General features: G+C 38.1%; 1 protein-coding gene across 1 annotated transcript; it reads right to left on the reverse strand.

The window, feature by feature from the left end:
• Window positions 1-2675: 2675 nt before the first annotated feature.
• On the reverse strand, window positions 2676-19098 carry MTFMT (mitochondrial methionyl-tRNA formyltransferase; the record flags this gene model as incomplete). Its single annotated transcript, XM_084239490.1, has 9 exons — window positions 2676-2876; window positions 4009-4091; window positions 4913-4991; window positions 9129-9220; window positions 11995-12070; window positions 13277-13379; window positions 15253-15375; window positions 16935-17144; window positions 18878-19098. 9 exons carry the CDS (start codon window positions 19096-19098, stop codon window positions 2676-2678), a joined length of 1188 nt encoding a protein of 395 aa, XP_084095616.1.
• Between the last annotated feature and the right edge of the window lie 1754 nt (window positions 19099-20852).

Here is a 20852-nt window from a genome sequence, read left to right on the forward strand (position 1 = left end):
AAGTGTAAAAAAATGCAGAGACCCAAATCTAGAGATTCTGATTTAGGGTCTGGAGTAAGGTCCATTTTAAACAAGCCCTCCAGATGATTTTGTTCATTGAGAAACCCTGTTCAATTGTGGTTTCTATAGGGCCCAGAACACAGAGTGGGTAATAGTTTCCTGACATGCATCTGGGACGTACACTAGTTACTTTTTCAAAGAATGGGCTGCCAACTTGAAGACAATATTTCTAAGCTTTACAATGTCCTTCAGTTCCAGGATGGCTTGAGGCTCCTGGATGGGAAGCTACTTTCTAGGGCAGGGGCCTTGCACTCTTATCTCAAGATTTCATATGTTGGAAAGGTATTTTACATCACTCTGAGTATACCAACCATGCCAATCATGTTGAATGGCTTCAGCTTCCACCTCACACTGGCTCACCCACACCTCCTATTCAGTATTAGGCTGTTTATATGCAGGTAAGCTCACTGGACTATGATGGGCCTAGACTCACTAGTCTTGCCAAGGACTAGGACAAGTGGTTGTCACACAAGATTCTGCCTGGCAAAGACAATGGTAATTGGCTAAACAGCCAAACAGGTTCCACCCAGAATGTGGGATGGAAGACCTGAGACTGTTACCTACTAGGTAGTAAGAGATCAGAACTGATGGATTTCCTCACTCCTAGTTGCTCACACCACTGAGTGGTGCTTCCTTAGGTCCTCTGCAGAAATCACCACTATTGTACACATACAATCTTCTAGAAGATACTGCTGCTCATTCTCTCTGAATTCCATAACTTGAGCTTAAGCCTGGAAGGAATGGCAAGTGCCTAATACCTAGTAGCTGAAAAAATGATAGAAAGGTGCACACACAGTCTCCTATTGATTCTCAAAGCTCTTCTGACAGTGTTTTTATCTTCAGTTCCTTTTTGCATATGAGGAAACTAAAGTTCAGTAAAATGACTTGTTAGAGATCAAGGAACTAAGCAGAGGTGGAACTAAAACTTTCGATAAAAATATAACACCCAACTAGTAAATAACCCAAGTCCTCACTTCTATGGCAAAAATCCTTTAAATCATTTCCGCCCACCCCATAACATAGAGTTCAGAGCCTCACATTTCTAACTTCCTGACAGATCTTCTTGCCCCAGATTTTACCTCCAACCTACCTTCCACATCACTATCAAATTTATCTTTGCAAAATGCAAATCTGGTCACACTACTTCCCCAAGTAAGCCTAGTACATATGTGACAAAGATCCAAATGCTTAAGGTTTCAAAGCCCTCTGTGATGTGAACTTCTACTCTTGCTCTTCCAAGTCTCATCTGCATCATCAAATTCCATTCCTATCAAAAGTTTTTCCTTCCCTCACCCCATGTTTAATTTCATTATCCACTGTTAGTTTTTCCCCAGCCATGTATGCATGTATGTAAATATATACCTAGCTAATACATTGACGTGAACACATAACACCATTTATGGTTTAAGGAATAATTAAGCAATCATACTCTTGGAACCCAGTTTAAGAACCACATTACCAAACCCCCGTTACTGTTCCTTTCAGCCTTTGTGCCTCTACACGTGCTGGAATACCCTTCTAGGCTTTAGTCAGCATAGTAAATAAATCATTTAGAACCTCAGATTCAGCTTACCTCCTCTGGAAAGGTTCCACTTACTACCTTGAGGAACACGAAAGGCTTCTGTTATACCTTCAATATGAAATTTATGTTTGCTCACATATTTGCCTTCCTGGTAAATTGAAGACAACAAATATTAAGTACATTTCATCTCCAGCAACCAGAACAAATGTTAATTATACAGTAAATATATAATTTATGAGAAAGCTCAAAAAATAGGGTGTTCATACAGCCCAGTGAGCCTGGGAGTCCTGGCTTATGCCTGTTGTCAGGAGTTATTATGGTAATGAATGTGTCCTGATTTACATGGCCAATTATATGATCACCCTATCAATAAATGTTGAATGAATTAATGGAGATTTTAACTGATAAAATCTAGACAGGAAAAGTTGATATATAAAAATTCTCAAAAATTCAACTGAACACTACACCTCCTTCCTCCTCCAAAGTGCTTGAAACTTCTTGGGGACAGAGAAGGTGAGTTTGCACAAACCAGATGTCAATAACCTTTATTGCATAAATATGCTGAAACATGTTAGCATATTCCTACTTCAAGAAAACCTAAAGTATGAATTTATAGATCAGTGTGACAGAGATGATCATCTATGTTTACTACTTGATGGGAACTAGATAGTAGAGAAATTTAAAGAGCTGACTTTACCACTTGTTCAAAATTAGAAATGTAGATTAAATACTCCTCCTAAAATAACACAATCAATGGTAACATGATTTAAAAAAATTCAACAGATGCAATTTCTAAAAGAACCTCTCTTCAGTATACACATGCATACCACCTACTTACCCCTGCTCTTAGGGAAAAATACAATCTCTTTGAGTTTGATATTATAAATAAAATTTTTATTTAAATCTTTAATTATTCAAGTAGAAAAGGTTGTTTTTAACTACAATTAAACAAAAAAAGGGAAGTGAGGTAATTTCTTGATAATAATCTTGTCTTCCTCCAACAGTATCATCTTCTTTAAAAGTAAAGGTAATTCCTTGTAAATAAGGCTTTTAATAAATTACAAATATGTAATAGGTCTTGTCCATCCTCTTCCTAACTACTTAATGCACTGTTGCATAGCAACAATTTTTTTTTCTGCTTCTTCTTTGTTGGAAGTCTGAGAGTCTGAAATCTGCATTGGCTTGGATGAGCTTGGGAATTTTTCTGGTACCAGGGGTGCAAATATCCATTGTAGAAATCAGTAGCTGTTAGTGTTTTCTTGAGCATCACTGACTGAACACCAATCCAGCCATCCTAAAGGGCAAAAGGTAAATACTGAGTAGGCAGTCGGGGCAAAACTAAGGAAATTTTAGTTTATAAAATGTTTATTGTGAAAACAAGCCAACCAACAAATCACTGCTAAATGTCTAGCTACAAATAGCACTATACTAAGCAACATATGATACTTAGACTTTAAAATTCTATTACCAGGAATGATAACAAATACATCAAACTGTTAAGTCTGTCTGAGCCTAGAGAGCAGAAATTAAAAGGTACATCATATTTGCATGGTGCTTTATAGTTTTTAGAGTACGTCCATGCATTTTATTATAACTGGCTGTCAAAACATAACCACTCTAAAAGGCAGGGAGATCCAATATCACCTCCATTATAGAAAACTGATGCCCAGAGAAGATTAGTGATTTTGTGCGGTAACACAATTGGTGGGACTCAAACTCACATGCTCAGACAATCCCAACTTCCTCTATAACAGCAAACTACAGACTTGCAATTCAGATATATAGACCCCAACAAGCACAGCAAGACATAGGCATCAGTACTCTTCTAGGGCAGCTTGATGCAGGGGTTTTGTATCTAGAGTCTGTGTGTGTCAGATCAATCTATCATATACTTTAAGCACCATTCTTGAACATGAGACAGGTTACATAAACACCTTATGAAGGAAAATACCCACAAAATGGAAGGAATGTGGAACACTTTTCAGGAATATGCCATTGTCTTTTAAAATAATAATGATTCCAAAGTCATTTTAAATAGTCAAGAAATCTTTCTAACCATGACTGAACAGTATAAGCAAGTAAGATACATGAACTGTAGTAGCTGAACCAGATTTTCAACAAAGCTATCTTGTGATAGTCCTATTAAGAAGATGACTTATTAAACATGAAAACAAGTAAATTTTCTTTTAAGAAAGCACTAAAGTTACTAAATCTTCTTGCATTGTTTCAATAATAATGCCTTGGCAAAACTTCATTACTTTTAAAAAGTTATGCTAGAGATTCTATTTCCTAAGATAATTAAACTGTGCACAGGCTCAATCTGATGCCCAAGAGGTTGAGTAAAATCCTAACTGAAAATGATAAATAATACAAACTATAAACTCAGTAAAGCAAATATGATACTTTGAAATTTAAGGAAATGGTACCTTGCAACAAACCAGCAGCATTTGTGACTGTTTGTGGTATATTACTGATCCTGGAAAAACAGCCTGTCCTATTAATTTCTGATCTAAAGAATGGAGGAAGAAATGATATGTGAGAGAGAATAAATAATTATGCAATGTTGTGATGTTTCTAAAAATTCAAAATGCATCTTGGGAGGCAGTACACAGGCAGATGTGGCGAGGACACATCTGCTGATGCCTTGACTTATAATCCAAAGCTTATGATGGAACCATGGTGCTGTGTCTATCTTGAATCCAAAAGAGTAGCTTTCCATGTTCATAAAAAGCTATGAGTCATTTACTCAGTCTCTCTGAAATCGACCTGAAATGTTGAGTCTAGACGTTTTGACTGCTTTTGGGACCATTCTGGGAATCTACCAATGGAAAGAGATGAGGGGCTCAGGATCTAAGCTGGCCCTTTCACCCCCCGCCAGAGTCTTAATTCTGACTCTCTCTGAATCAGACCAACTCCCTCTGTGGTTCATAACCTTCAGGCCACCACTTTGGGAGGGTACTGATGGTCCTGGAAAAGACCTGTGTGGTGAAATGCTACACCCTGGCCTAAGATGCTCCTGGGTTTTCATTGTTATTCACCAGAATCACATCAACAAAGTCATTTTGCACTCCTTGAAAACCTTAACGCAGGAAATCACAGAGCTTAAAAAGGAACAGTAACACTGCTTTGCCTACCTCCCAGGTTTTTATGATGATTAAACAAGAAAATATATTAGTGGACACTGCAAAAAAGAGAATAAATTAATTCTTGAACTGAAACAAACCAAAAGAATCTCTATTTTTAGTAAATGTGACCTATGGTAAAAGGGACATATTTTCAAATGGTCTATAGTGAAAATATTTTCATTGTCATCTATTCAAAAGTTCATACCAGTGAGGACTGAACCACTAACTTCTACTAAATCCAGAAGTTTAATGGTATTATCCATCCAGAGTGCCTGCAATGGAATCTGCCAAAAAAAAAAAAAAAAAAAAATTAAAGAAGATATGATAAAGGAATACACTCAGTGCCAGACCCATTTAACTATGATTTTGTGTCAATCTTTAAATTATTTTGCCCACCTGTATCCCTTGCAGGCCCTTGTCCCTCTCCCTCCCATCCTCAGAGCCCTAAGTATTTATTATTATCTGCTAGTTTTTTTTGTACATTTTTTACTTTATCAAGTCACCTACTACACGAATGTCCACTATTTTATTGTTGTAACTTGCTTTACTACACATAATTCTTTCAGACTCCCTCCATTTTGATGAATATGGCTGAATTCCACCTTTACTTATGCCTGAATAGTATTCCACAGTGTGTAGATACACCATATCTTCTTGAGCCAATTGTCTACCCCAGCTCTTGTATTTATAAATAAATCTTTAAAAAAAAATTTAAACACTATTTGAAGAACAATGTTTAGATCTTTGTTAATATTTCTAATTAAAAATTTAGTTTCATAATACCGGATGGTCTCACTCATAGCAGGAATCTAGAAAACTTAAATAAGGGACCAGGAAAAAGAATAACTATAAGAAAGTAAAAATCAAAATCAACAAAAAACTATGAACCAGAGACACTTTTTGGGGGGTGGGGTTGGGAGGGGAGGGATTGGGCTCAAAATGGGGGGGTTGCAATTGTATGGGAAATATAAAAATAAAATCTATTATTTAAAAAATAAATAAATAAAAATAAACCTTTAAAAAAATTTAGTTTCATTATAAAAAGTACAAGCATTAGAACAATTATATCCATGTTACTGAGAGGTAACCACTGTTAACAGATGTGTATTTCCCTGCATTTCTTTTTCAACAAATATTACTACAAAAATCTAGAACACCTAGTTTTCTCATTTTCAGGTCAGAGCTCTTTTTATAACATTCCTTAAAGAGGACATTTAATTTTTAGAGGAGTCAGATTGTGTAGAAGGTTTGAACACTGAATCTATGAACTAAATAAATTTGAAGTTCATAGGTGTTCATTAGCTCACATTTTGACACTATCCTTTTTTTTTTTTTAATAGAGGCATGTTTTATTTATTTATTTGTTTGTTTTGTTTATACATGCACTGGGTACAGTCAGAGGCGCGGGAGGGTGAGAGAATTCACCAGAGCCAGAGCGGGGAGCAGAGCAGGCAGAAGGACCGAAGTACACTGCTGAGGGGAGCAGCGGGCGGCAGGAGAGGTCTGCGCGCCATGTGGGACCCTCCTCTGGTGGCCGGGGAGCAGCCGGGGATCGAACCGGCGCCACAGAGGCCGCGGGCAGCTTCGCAACCCAGCACTCAACCGCTGCGCCACCAGGGAGGCCCCTTTTTGACTAAAAAAGATTTACTGAATTATAAAAATGCAAGGTATATAATCAGAGTCATCAGAGCACTGCAGAAAAGAGGATGGATAAGAAGATAGTTATTTCGGTATCCTCCATCATTAGTGTCAAAATCATATGTTTACACTGATTTAAATTCCGTTTTTTGATTTTGAAAGATAGTAACATGGTCATTAACCCCATTTTAGAGGTGAAAAAAAAAAACAGAAGCTCAGAGAGAAGATAAGGGTCTTATTCTTGGTTAGTAAATGGCAGCTCTAGGAATCAGATCTTATCTTCTGGCTCCAAGATAAGTATTTATTCACTTGTTCTGTGTTACAAGTTTTTTGCAGTGGAGAGGAAAAGTGAATTGTGTAAGATAAGAATCATTGTGTAAGTGATAACGTAATCAGTTTAATTTTCTGAGGAACTTTAAGCTTTCATAATGGCTATTCCAATTTACATTCCCACCAACAATATATGAGGGCTCCAAATTCTTTTTTTTTTAAAAAGATTTATTTTTATTTATGCATACAAGAACTGGGGTGTAGGCCAGAGGAACAGGGGTTGAGAGGACTCATCAGAGACAGAGTAGGGAGCAGAACAGGCAGATCTACTGAAATACACTGCTGAGGGGAGCAGTGGGCGAGGCAGGGGAGGTCTGCTGTGCCATGTGGGTTATCTCCCTGGCTGGGGAGCGAACTCATGCTGCAGTGGCTGGTGATAGTTTGATAGAGTTGAGACTTTAACCCCTCCACTACCAGGGAGGCCCTCCAAATTCTTTTGATTGTGAATATACAGTTGTCTAGCACCATGTGGTGAAAAGCTATTTTTTCCCCATCAAATTGTCTTAGTGATCTTATCAAAAATTAATTGACCATAAATGTATGGATTTATTTCTGGACTCCCAATTCTGTCCCATTGAACCCTGTATCTATGTTTGTGTTCATATCACACTGTCTTGATAACTATAGCTTTGTATTAGTTTTGAAATCAGAAAAAGTGAGTTCTCCAACTTTTTTTTTTTCTTAAGATTCTTTGGCTATTCTGGGCCTCTTGGGAGTCCATATACATTTCTAATCAGCTTGCCAATTTCTGCAAAGAAGTCAATGGGATTCTTTTTTTATATAGAAAATGAGTTGCATTTGAATATCAATTTGGAGAATAGTACCATTTAACAATACTAAGTCTTCCAATCCAATCCAAAGAACACAGAGGTCTTTTCATTTACTTAGATATTCTTTACTGTTTATTAGGTCCAATAGATTGGGGTGGGGGAGGTATTCTTTATGATTTTTCTCTATATAAGATTACACTGTCTGCAATTACAGTTTTATTTCTCCCTTTCAAATTTGGTTACCTTTTGTTTCCTTTACTTGCCCAAATGCCCTGGCTATTATCTCCAGTACAATGTTGAACAAATGTGGTGAGAACAGACACCTTTGTCTTGATTCTGATTTTAGGAGGAAGGCTTTCAGTCTTTCACCATTAAATATGATGTTAGCTATTGGGTTTTTACAGATACTTTATCAGGTTGAGGAAGTTTCCTTCACTTCTTAGTTCACTGAATATTTTTACCATGGATGGATGGTGGCTTTTGTCAAATGCTTTTTCTGCATCTATTGAGACAATTATATGGCTCTTGTCCTTTACTTTACTAATATTGTGTATGACACTGATTGATTTATTTTCATTATTTACTGATCAGACATCCCAAAATTAGTCACTTCATTTTCATTCCCCTCATCTATCAGATGGGATAATGTAACTTGGTAATGGACACTAAAAAATATATATTTGAAAGTGCTTTTAAATTCTATGGCCCTGGGCCTCCCCGGTGGCGCAGTGGTTGAGCGCTGGGTTGCAAAGCTGCCCGCAGCCTCTGCAGCACCGGTTTATTCCTTGGCCATCAGGCAAGGGTCCCACATGGCACACAGACCTCTCCTGCCGCCCACTGCTCCCCTCAACAGTGTACTTCGTCAGTCTGCCTGTTCTGCTCCCTGCTCTGGCTCTGGCAAATTCTCTCACCCTCCTGTGCTTCTGACTGTACCCAGTGCTTGTATAAATAAATAAATAAATCTTTCAAAATAAATAAATAAATAAATTCTATGGCCCTTATAGAAATGTTTGAAGAATATTTTAAAATTTTCAGATACAAAGAAGAACTGAGAACAGGGACTCAAATGGGTTTTTATACACTAATTTTCACAGCAGCACTATTCACAACAGTCAAAAGGTGGAAACATCCTAAACCTCTATCGAAAGATGAATGGGCAAGTGATGGTATAAACATGAGATGGAGTAGCACTTACAGAGGAATGACATTCCGATGCATGGTACAGTACAGATGAACCTTAGAGATACTATGCTTAGTGAGATAAGCAGAGACAAAAGGACAAGTATTGTGTGATACCATTTATATGAAATACCTAGAATAGGCAAATGTATACAAAAAACACAAAGCAGGATACAGACATTACCAGGGACCATGCAAGGGAGGCATAGGGGAGTTAGTGTTTGATGGGTACAGAGTTTCAATGTGAGATGATAAAAAGTTCTAGAGATGGTTAGTGGTAATGACTGCACAGTATTGTGAATGTACTTAATGCAAATGACCTATATACTTAAAGATGTCTAAGGTAAATTTTATATTATGTATATTTTACTACAATAAAAATTTTTAAAAATGATTTTTTGGATTCCGAGGCTTAATTTATGAGATTCATTCCTAAATAAAAATATTTTGAAAGTGACTTAGATGCATGTACTTAAGTAAAAGTGAAATTGATCTCCAACTTACTATATTTCCAATGGCACGATAAAGTCTCAGTATTTGCTCTGAAGTTTGTTCCTCCCACTTTATACAGCTGGTACCAGCAGAAATCTTAGGGGCTGCAAGACAAATGCAACAGCAAGAATGTCTACCAGGTTTAGTGTTCATGAAATGATAACTTGATGCTGAATGACAGATATAAGAGAATTCACTAAATTATTTTCTCAACTTGTGTAGGTTTGAAAATTTCCATAATTTAAGATAAAAATCAGTAAGTAGAAGAAAACATGGGTGAATTTCTTTATAACCTAGAAGTAGAAAAGTCCTTTTAACTATGATTCAAAATCCAGAGGCAATTAAAGAATGGTAAATATGACTATATAAAACTGTTTTGCAAGACAAAAAAGCCATAAGTAAAAAAACAAACAAGTGATAAACCAAAAGTATTTTCAATTTATATCATAGCACTTTATGTAGATAGTCTATATAAGATATAATAATTATATAATAAATTAAATAAGTGTATATATAATTATATATTTAACTATTATAAAAAAGACAAGGGACATTTCTTCCTATGGGCAGGAAATGATTTCCAGGATACACTGTTAAGTGAACAAAGAAAGGTACAGATAAGTTTATCTTTTATTGCACCTTTTGTGGGGGAGTGAGTAGGGGAAAGGGAAAAATTAATTAAAATATATGTATTTTGTTTACTTTGATCAAAGAAAACAACTGGAAAGCTAAATCAGAAACTAATTAAAAGTCACCTATAGAACACTGGTCCATGATTTGCGAGATTGGGATGTGAGATTTCTCTGAGTATCCTTTCAAAGAGTTTTAACTTTTGAATCATGAACATAACAGTCCAACTACATACCCATAGTAGGATATAGTCTAAGGACAAACAAAACTCTCAAATCTTATTTAATAGTCTTACTGTTTGTAGAAGTGTTGGTAGTATACATTTTGGAACTATTTTATGCATGGCAAACAGTTTAGTTTTTATTTAAAAAAATATATTCCGCATAAAAGAAAATAAAGGAAACCCCTGCAATTTAAAATTAGAATCAAAAAACAGTATGACCACGAGTGTTCTTTAAAGACACAATGCCTAGCCGCGTCCACTGTCACCTCATCTTAGAACCCATTGTTGTGCTGGATGGTTTCTAAAAACCAACCTCTACAATGAATGGGGTAGGGAGATGGCTGACTCCAATGTGGGGCAGAGGATTTACAAAGTGAGGCTGGGACATCTTTTTAAACAACAACAACAACAACAAAAAAAAAACCACAAGAAAAGCTGAACACCCTGCAAGGGAGAGCAGAGGGCGAGATGGGAGAGGTTATCTGCCAAGGTTGGGACATCTTGAGATGGAAAATAAGGAAGCACTCAAAAGCTAGTTGAGGAGTAGGGGGTAGTGTTAGAAGCATGCAGGAGCCAACTTTAAGGGGCTCCTAATGCCAAATTTGGGACAACTTGGGTAGCACAGAAATTTATAAATGTAATTAATGGTGAAGCACAATAAATAAAAATGTTTGAGTCAAATAATTAAAAAACCTGTTTGCCATCATAAGTGAAGGCAATTGTGGCATCAACTCCTTATAACAAAACTGTTAATCAGAGAAAGAATTAGGCTCTTCTCCTGCCATTCTAAGATGAATTAAAGTTCATCTAAATTAATGAGAAAAAGCTCATTATTTACAGAATAATGCCAAATATTAAATGTAAATGGATCTGGAAAAAATCACCATTTTTATAATCCCTATTGGAATAATTCATTCAGGGATAGGGAGTCAATTTGTCCTGAAATTGTTATGCGAAATGTGGCTAGAGAACCAGATATTTGCACAGAGTATTACCCCACAGATTACCTGCTAATTGCCAAAAAGAAAAATGAATTTTTACACTGGAAAAATCTGGTGGTTACCACCTCAACCAAGTGATCAAATTTCACATGGCTAGCCTGTATAGTACTGAAATGATGTCCCTAGACTGGTGGAGACAGAGGAGAGACTTCTCTGAGTTTATACTTTTGAATAGTTTTAGCTTTTGAATCATGTAAATGTCTTACATATTCAATAAATAAAATTAAATCACAAATAAAACTGAAAAACAATCCTTAAAATTAAAAACAAGCTAAACCAAATCTCATTGGTACACAGCATTACCTATGAATTTCTCTTTTCAAAAACTTGAACCTTGCATCTAATTGAGTTTTTATAAAAACTTCCAATTTACAGGAAAAGTAAAGGTTAGAAAATCAAGTTAAACAATACTGGAGGAAACAGATAAAAAGCCAATGACATGGAAGGAAAAAAAATAGTGGAGGAATTACTCTAGATTAAAGAGACTAAAAAGACATAAAAACTAAATATAATTGGGTCCTAGTTTGAGAAAATACGCAACTATAAAGTCAATTAGGAAAATTTAAATATGTGCTGGCTATTAGATGATACTAGAAAACTGTTCATTTTTCTTAGGCGATCTATGCTGAAGTATTTAGGGATGAGAGATCATGATGTCTACTCCCAAGTCGTTGAGCAGAAATTAAAGTATATATACTACAAAATACATATACATATATAAAGAAAGAAAAAAAATGAGGCCAAACGTTAATTTTTCACTCTGGGTTGAATAGGTAGTTACTATCTTTCAACTTATCTCTGTATTTAGTACTTTCCAAAATGAAAGAAAAAGGGGAAAAAATCCAACCTTTCATGAAGCTACATGTTAAGAGGGAAGGGAGATCTTACCAACCCTTCCTAAGAAAAGGACACACAAAGTGGGCACTCAATCTAGACAGAATTACAGTGAGGAAGTCAGAGTGCTCAGATGCCATCACAACAAACAAAACCTAATGAAAGATGTGAGTCTGCAGGCATCACTCACCATGTGTCACCCCCTCAGCTGGCTGTTGTCTTCCACTGTTCAAACTTTCAGGCAAATTTTTCAAAACTGAAATAAGCTTTTAAAAAAAGGGGAAAAAAAAAAGAGACAGAGCAATGTATTCAAGATGAACAGAACAAAAGCAGAAATATATTACAATTCACTGTCATGAAATTTATAGTTTTCAAAGAGCTGTAGGGCAGGTAAGGTAGTATGCTAATTGCCTTAAACTGCACAAGCTTCCAGTATGCAGACGGCAGATATTTAGATATCCACTCTCTCACTCTGCAGGTGGGAAGCAGTGGAGCCTCCCAGAAAGGAGAATATTTCTCAATTCACAATTCTGGGTTCAAATCCCAGTTCCACCACCTACAAGCTGTGTGTGTGTTAAGAGTCATTTTACTTGTCAGTGCCCTTCAGTGGTTTACAGTCACAGGTGTAAGACAAGTGACAGCAACAGCTACCTCAAGGTTTATTGGGAAGATTAAAAAAAACAATCAGTCTATAGAGTATCTAAAACAGATAGCCAGTATTCAATAAATGACAGTTACCATATAACAGTTTTTTTCCTGAGGTGAATGACCATTTATGTATTGAGGGAAAAAGTTTTCCTGTATACAGGGTGGTAGACTATGGGTTCTTTGGTGGTGGGTGCACCAAGGTAACAATACCTGAAGGGGCATTGTACACTTCTATTATGGAAACAACAATGTAAACCAATATGAACTCAATAAAACATATTTAAAAATCTTTCCTCTATAGAAAATTAATATTTCATATGAAAATAATTAATTTGGTCAGTGATCATTTACTCAGACTCTACTGTGTGCTGAATCAATGAGCTATACAAGACTATATAGTTCATTTATAGCTAGGAGGGTCAGCAGGATCCAGTGCTTATGGATGCAAATGACAGGAACTCAGGCACAGAAGTGGGAGCTAAGAATTACTTAGGAAATGCTGTTGGTTAGGCAAACTTTACATCAAGCTAGGGATGTAAGGAGAGTAACACTGCAGTCTAAAGTCTTTGTTGTGAAAAGCAGTGGCCCATATAATATCACATGCTTCATTTGAAAGCTTTCATTGAGTACCCACTTTATGTAAATTCTCAAAGATTTACATGAGATTATAAATGCCAAACTAATTTTTAGGAAGCCAGGGATAGAAGTCACTTTCTTTTTTTAAAAAAGCTTAAAATTATACATCATAAAAAAACCATTTCATCATAACCACTAAGGACACTGAGTAAATGAATAAAAAGCAGTGGGATATTGGAGCACTGTACCATGTTTGCACCCAGTCTTGACAGCACTGCTTCTAATTCCTTTGAGGTACTCTTGGGTGGCACAGGAACCATTTCCTGTTTGAGAATTGGGCCTACATCAAACCTACAAAAAATCATAAGCAAATAATATCATTACTATTTCTTAAGATCAATGTTTGTGCACATAGGTATCTCACACACACACACACACACACACACAGAGACACACACACAATTTGACTTTTAGTTACTAGCAAGGGAGAAAAATCAGCCTGAAAAAAATGGAGAGCAAAATTTGGCCTGTACTTAGATTTTAAATTTATTCTTTTCCTAGAGGAAAAAAGTACAAATAAATATATTGGGGATTTGACTGCAATTACAAATAATTCTATTATTAGTAATAAATAGTATAAAATTTTCCTATTTATATAATGAAAGCACACAGCAGACAATTTGTTTTCCAAGGAAGTATAAGTAGGAAATTCATAATTATTTCTTCCTACATTTCCTTTTTTCAAAGGACCAGACTTTTGCTTGGATTATAATCATTGCTGATTATAAGTAGGTACAAGTGTATTTATATTCCTACATGTCTAAAATTTTTACATCAATCTTTTTAAACACTGGCCATCAGCTATTGGCAGAAATATGCTTTGCTTTAAATATTTAACTTTGCAGTTTGTTAATTTTATTTTTATGCTATGAGCTTTAATAAAATTTTTATTAAGGAAAATTACATTAAAAAGAATGACCAGTTTAATGAATCACCATATAAACATCACCCAGATTTTTAGTTTTGCCACTCTTGGTTCATCTTGTACTTTTTTTCTGAAGTTAAAGCAAATCCCAGATATTGAGCTATTCCTATGCACTTGTGAATTATTCTTTTTATTAGAACCCCAGGTGATAACAGGCAGAGACAATATACTCCTGAAGCAATTTTAAATGTTTCTTAGTTTGTAGGTATACTTAAAAAAATTAAATGTCTGAGACAATTATATTATACATTGGTATACAATGTATTCTGTTTCTTTTTTTAAGGGCAGGAAATCTTTTTTTTTTTTTTTTAAGATTTATTTATTTATTTATACAAGCACTGGGTACAGTCAGAAGCGTGGGAGGGTGAGAGAATTCACCAGAGCCAGAGCAGGAACAGAACAGGCAGACTGATGAAGAAATACACTGCTGAGGGGAGCAGCAGGCGCAGCAGGCGAGGTCTGTCATGCCATGTGGGACTCTCGCCGGCGGCCAGGGATCGAACCGGCACTGCAGAAGCTGCGGGCAGAGCTTCGCAGCCCAGTGCTCAACCGCTGCACCACCAGGGGAGGCCCTACAATGTATTCTTACTTCAGGTCTCAAAAATTCACCATAGAAACTAGAGTTAGCAGAACCAAGATTCATGACAACTATGATGCAAAAATTCACCTCTCATTTACATAATATCTTTTTACTTATTTTATTTATTTATTTATTTATTTATTTATTTATTTATTTATTTATTTATTTAATTTATACAAAAGCTGGAGTATAGGCCAGAGGCGTGGGAGGGTGAGAGGATTCACCAGAGAAAGCAGGGTACAGAATAGGCAGACGATCAAAAACACTGTTGAGGGGCACAGCAGGCGAGACAGGAGAGGTCTGCTGCGCCACTGGTACCTCCCTGGCCACTGGGAATCGAACCCATGCTGCAGAGGTTGTGGACAGCCCCATAGCACTGTGCTCAACCTGCTGCACCACCAGGGAGGCCTACATACTATCTTTTATAGAAATCCAGTTGCTAGTTATCAAGTTAGTATAATCAACCAATTAAACATTTCACAAGGCTTTAGAAAGATGCATAAATACCAAAAACACAGAATTTTTATGTGAGAAACCAGGAAAACAGAGGGTACCATAGCAGAGGAAGCCCTTGGAGTCAGTTTCATTCATCCATTCTCAAACAGACTGATCTCAACATTCAAAATCATTACCAAAAGAAAGTCAAGAAAATGTTCTACCTTTTAGGTCTGATCTGCATAATGGTCACTCCAGTAACCGTGTCTCCGTGAAGCACAGTATGGATTATGGGTGCTGGACCACGCCACCTTGGGAGGCAACTGGGATGGACATTCAATATGCCACTGAGTTAGAAAAGGCAGAAATTAGTATGCAAGTGGGTTTTACCATTTAGTTACTGCTACTTAAACTAATATGCTACTTTCATCATTAAAATTTTCTAGAAATTTTGAAAAAATAACAAATCTAGTCTTGGACCACCTGAAAAGGAAGCCAGAGCTAAGTTCACTTTCTTACCTTGAGACCAATGAAACTCAGTTAATGAAAGACAAGACAAGAACAACTATTCATTGTTTCAGAGATGTTTCACAGCAGCTCAAGATGTCTGTGAGTTTTTAAATAAAAGCAAAATTACCATTTTTTACTATATAAGAACCACATAAACTCTACCATGCATCTTACAATGTGAATTATATTTATTATTTAGTCACAAAATTACCCTAAGTTTGCATACAGAATGCATAAAACAAACTTCTTGAATTTCTATCAAATAACCTATTCACTTTTGCTGTTTATCCCAATATACCTATCACCCACTGATGAGCTATTTAATTTACTAATCTGTAATTAGTTTAATGATGTCTCCATCAGCATGAGTATACTCTTAAGGGTGTGAGTACATGAGAGTCTTATATTTTAAGTTTCACTGTTTAGTCCAGTCTCATTCATCCAACAAACACTTACTGAGCACAATCCATGTGCTGGCACTGTTCTAAGTGCTGGAGACACAAACAATTGAATAAAACAGAAAAAAATCTCCCCTGCCTGAGGGGAGCTCATGCGCAAAAAGTGGGAGATAAGCAATAAAAAACAAACTATGTAAAAAGTCTGTCAGATGATGCTCAGTTCTATGGAGAAAAATAAAGCAGAGAAGGGGACAGGTGTACTGGGTAGGAGATTACAATCTTAATAGTGGTCAAGGACAACAAAACACTCGAGTAAAGAAATGAGGAGGTCAGGGAATAAGTCATACAGATATTTGGGAGAAAAGCTTTCCAGATAGAAGGATTGTAAGCACAAAGGACTTCATGAAGGTGAATGCTTGGCAAGTTCAGGCACATCAGTGAGGCCAGTATGGCTGGAATTGAGTGAACCAAAGGGAGAGGACCAGGAGACAGTAGAGAGCCAGCAGGGAACCAAACCCAGGAGGCAGGTCCTCTTTGGTCATTACAAGAACTTTAATTTTTATTGTGAGTGAGAAAGAAATCTCTAGAGAATTTTGAACAAAGTGACACAGTTCAACTTATGAACAGATTTTGAACAGGACATCCTGATGAACTAAATGACTCCCAGCAATTGTTAGGCTGAAATTTACTGAAATGAAGATTTTGGGACGAGCAGACCTAGGCTGAAAAATTCAGTAATGCACTTTTGGATGGCTTAAATGTAGTTTGGGTAGATAGCTGAACTAGAGGGACAGATTTTGGATTGTCAGCATATAGATGAAATTTAAATGAGGGTGGATAAAAGCTCATAGACAGTGATAACCAAGGAAGTCATATTTTTCTTTTTAAAGAGAACATACTAAAGAAAACAATGAGTTTAAGTTATTGCACTTTCTATACCATGTTCATTTATAAAGACTAAGGTTTCAATAATGTATTTCCTTATAAATTAAACTTACTAAGGAAATTTAAGAATAAGCGCCTCACTCAGAAGTCGGCCAAATGAAGCTACCACTCCAACATCATATTCTCCAGATCCCACATCTGGCCACTCATACACCGGAAGCTGAGACTGGACAGCGTATTGCTTCACTGGCAGTCCTTTTGGTGATGGGGAGGGCACCGTGACCACCTCCAATTTTTCAATTAACTTTTCCTCTTTGTTTTCCCTAAGATTAGAAGAAAATGTGAGTGTTAAGGCAATAACTCAAAGCTAAAATAACACCTACAAGGCATTTTTATGCTTAAACTCCTAAAGCATTTAAATTTAAATGACTGAAACTAGTGGAACTGAGAGACTGAAATTTTATTTATTTAATTTTAATTATTTTAGGTGTAAAGAGACACATGTAGCAAATATCTACTGTTTGGACAGCATGTTTCTAGAGATTTCCTGTGCATACAGAACCAAACCAGGAAGGTACAACTGCACAATTGGGATATCATATATACTCATCTGCATTTTCCTCCTAGTGCTATATATGCTACTATGTGTCTTTTTAAAAAATGGGTTAAAATAAATATACTTATGCCTATATGTGCACAGAACACTTCACAGAAATAAGAAACCAAAAACAATATCTCTGAAGAGAAGAAATGGGAAACAGGTGGAAAAAACTGACTTTTCACTGTACTTCCTTTGAATCTTTTGAATTCTGTACCATAACCATTTGTTATTCAAGCAATGACTATTAAAATAACAAGAAACAAAAACAGATACCTTGGGGATAATTCCATGACAATACAGCACATATAGCATTACCTTTTCTTTTTATCTGCTGCATAATATTCCACTACTCAGCAACTGTTCATTTATTTTGAAGGTATTGCATGCATATGCTGAGAAAAGGAGTACACAGGAGTAAAAGGAGTATATAGGAGAAAGTACAAGAGTAATGGAGCTGCCAAGTGTAGTATCATCAGAAGGGTAAGGATATAGGATGAAAGATTTAAGGCAATGTGCAGTAAGCACAGCTTGTCGAGAGTGCGTTATGGAGGGTGTGCTAAAGGGAACTCATGTATAAGGAGTGTTTCAGAGTGTGTGTACTGAGGGAGGAATATGATACAAGGGGAGTGATGAGAAAGTCTTGACGATGACAGAAATAAGTTTGCATGTGGAGTGCTTCAGGCAGAAAAATGCAGTGGGTAAATAAAAAACAGAGGTTGGGGGAAAGGAAGCAGAATGGTATACACAGGTACAGCCACTATCTATGTACCCTGGCCTTTCAGGACAGGTGAAAGCACTAGTAATTTTCCCCCAACAAACAAGATTTGTTAAATTTTAAGAACACTAAACATGTACCTAAGAGTTCTGATTTCTAAATTTATTCATCTGAACAGCCGTTTTGGACTTTGATCTTATTTCTGCTGCAGAAAAATAGATCCCGTGGTAAACACGGAGGAGATGGGGAGCGAAGAAGTGAGAGGTGGTGGGTATGCAGACAAGATGCACGTGCCCGGTAAGAGGAAACCCAAAGGATTAGAGTGTACAAATCACACCTATAGGAGGCGAGGAGTAAGTGGCAAGGGGAGGGCTCTGGAGTCGGAACCCGTTTTAGACCCAAACAACTCAGCTGATGACCTTGGTCAACCGCTTAACCTTTCCGAACTCCGGTTTCCCTACAGGCAAACCGGGCAGGGAGGCAACGAAATGGACGCAGGTGATGCGTGCACAGCGGCTAGCACAGTCCTGGCCCCGCAGGCTGCAGGTGACGCTGGAACATGCAGGGCCCGGAGCGGGGTGCGCAGACAGGACCCGACCAGCGGGCGCCGCGTGCTTTCCGGGCGCCGGGAGCTCTGGGCCCACACCCCGCCGGCGCCGGGGCCGCTGCTCTCGCCGACCCGAAGCCCGAGCTTCGGGGTCAGCCGCGGCCGCCAGGCCCCCCTCGCCCGGGCCCGGTACCTGGCGGCGTGCAGCGCCCGCAGCGTCTCGCGGGCGAAATGGTCTGTGCCGAAGAAAAGCACTCGCCAGGGCGGCTTCTCGCGGACGCGGGCGCCCCGGCCATCCTCCCCGCCAGATGACCGGCCGAGACCGGCCAGCGCCAGCCACTGGGGGCCCGGCCTCCCGCCCGCGCCGCCGACCGCCGGCCGCGTTCCCCAGCAGCGCCGCACCAGCGCCCGCATCACCGCAGGCGGCGGCCTCCACTGCGCAGGCGCGTCGCAGGGCTTACTGGCGTAGCTAGGCCGGAGGGGCGGGGCCGGGGAAGGAGCAGTGGGCGGGGCTTCCAGTGACATGGGGCGGGGCCTGCTGATGGGAGGCGTGGCCCGCTTGTGGGCCCTGAGGAAGAAATTTGCTCGTTTAAGCGTCCGGGTGAATTTTGCTTTTGTTTGTACGATTTAGTCAATCTCCCGAAAGAACTCTTCTGGGAACAAATCATAATTTTCGTGGCAATGAAATCTCATTTATTTACATAATTCAGTGTCATTTTCTCAGCTATTATAATTAATATTTACTGTAGACCGTACTTTAACAAAGCATTTTATATCCATTATTTCAGTTAACCCTTCTGTCAAGGTAGTTATTGTTACAACCATTTTACTGAAGAGATTCCGAGACTCAATGTAGTTAAGGGCATTCCCTATCTGAGGTTCTCACTGCTAGTTTATATAGCTCCAAAGCCTGGGATCATAACCATTTGGTCTATTTGCAACTGAGGAAGCTGAGGCTCAGTTATTTGCTCTAGTCCTTCTGGTAAATTGCAGTCACCACTCTTGCTCCTACCCTCACACCAAGGGATACCATAGAGGATATTCTTAGGGAAAATGGGTAGGAGAAGCTGTCCCAAGAAAACCTCTAAGGACTTTGGAGCTTAGACTCTATATACCTGAAGCCCATGCAGTGGCCTTCTCCTTGAGTGTCATTACATGTCCTGACTATGGAGGGGAGACCAGATTCCTCTGTAGTCACTCTCACCACCTTTCCTCACCACAAGTCTTAGACCCACTGACCCTGGAGCAGTCCTTTTTCCTAAACATGAGATCTGCATATCCTTGCTTCCATGTCTTTGATATTCATTTTCTAATACCAAGTTTACACATCTTCCCTGAAGCTTCAAGCTCTTGCATGCATGGCCTTTATATCTTTCTTCATGGGCTCTGTGGGGTGACTGCTTCTCACACAGTTTGAAATTGTTGAGGGAAGTTGTCTAATGTGTAGGCATTGATTCATTTACTTGTGTGTAAAAGTAAAAGCAAAAAGAGAAAGACCACATTTCCAGGGATTCTGCTTTTCTGATGGATCACATATGAGGAGAATTAGATGGGATCCTAAGGCTTCTATTCTTTCAATTGAGTTCTGTTCTGCTCTTAGAGTAAGTGCAATATGATTCTAGTATTTAATATATGGTCTTTCCTCATACATCATCTATAAATATGATGCATATAGTTATTTAGGTTTTTGCCTTAGGATCTGATCTCTGTCTGAAGTGTGACCCTTTATATTTGTATTTATATAATATCTCTGCTTGAGAACCTGCCTTTTGCTGCATTTAATTTCCAATAGCCAATTGTCCACAGGAAGCCCTGTACCCCAGAGCTGCCTTGTGTCCTTCACAGCGCCCGCTGCTGGTCACATAGAGACAGCTCAGATTGAGGAGCCGAGGCCAATCTGTTTTCTTTCTTCCAGAGAGCTGTGCTCCTACAATTGGCGTTTAATTTCCCTAGAGCATGGTCTTTTGATTTGCATCAGACTTCTTTAAAAAAAAGGGGGGGGGGAGATAGGGGAGCATGGTATTGTATTGGCTGAAGTTTTCCTCTAAGTTAGGGATGTATGGGAGGGAGGGCCTTCTTCCTAGCCCTGATAAATCTACTTTTGGAACTACACAAAGATCAGGACACCTGCCCCAAGCGGCAAGAGATTTTAGGTAATAAATTAAGAC

The sequence above is a fragment of the Talpa europaea genome, assembly GCF_964194135.1.
Source record: "Talpa europaea genome assembly, chromosome: 8".
NCBI classification, from domain to species: domain Eukaryota; kingdom Metazoa; phylum Chordata; class Mammalia; order Eulipotyphla; family Talpidae; genus Talpa; species Talpa europaea.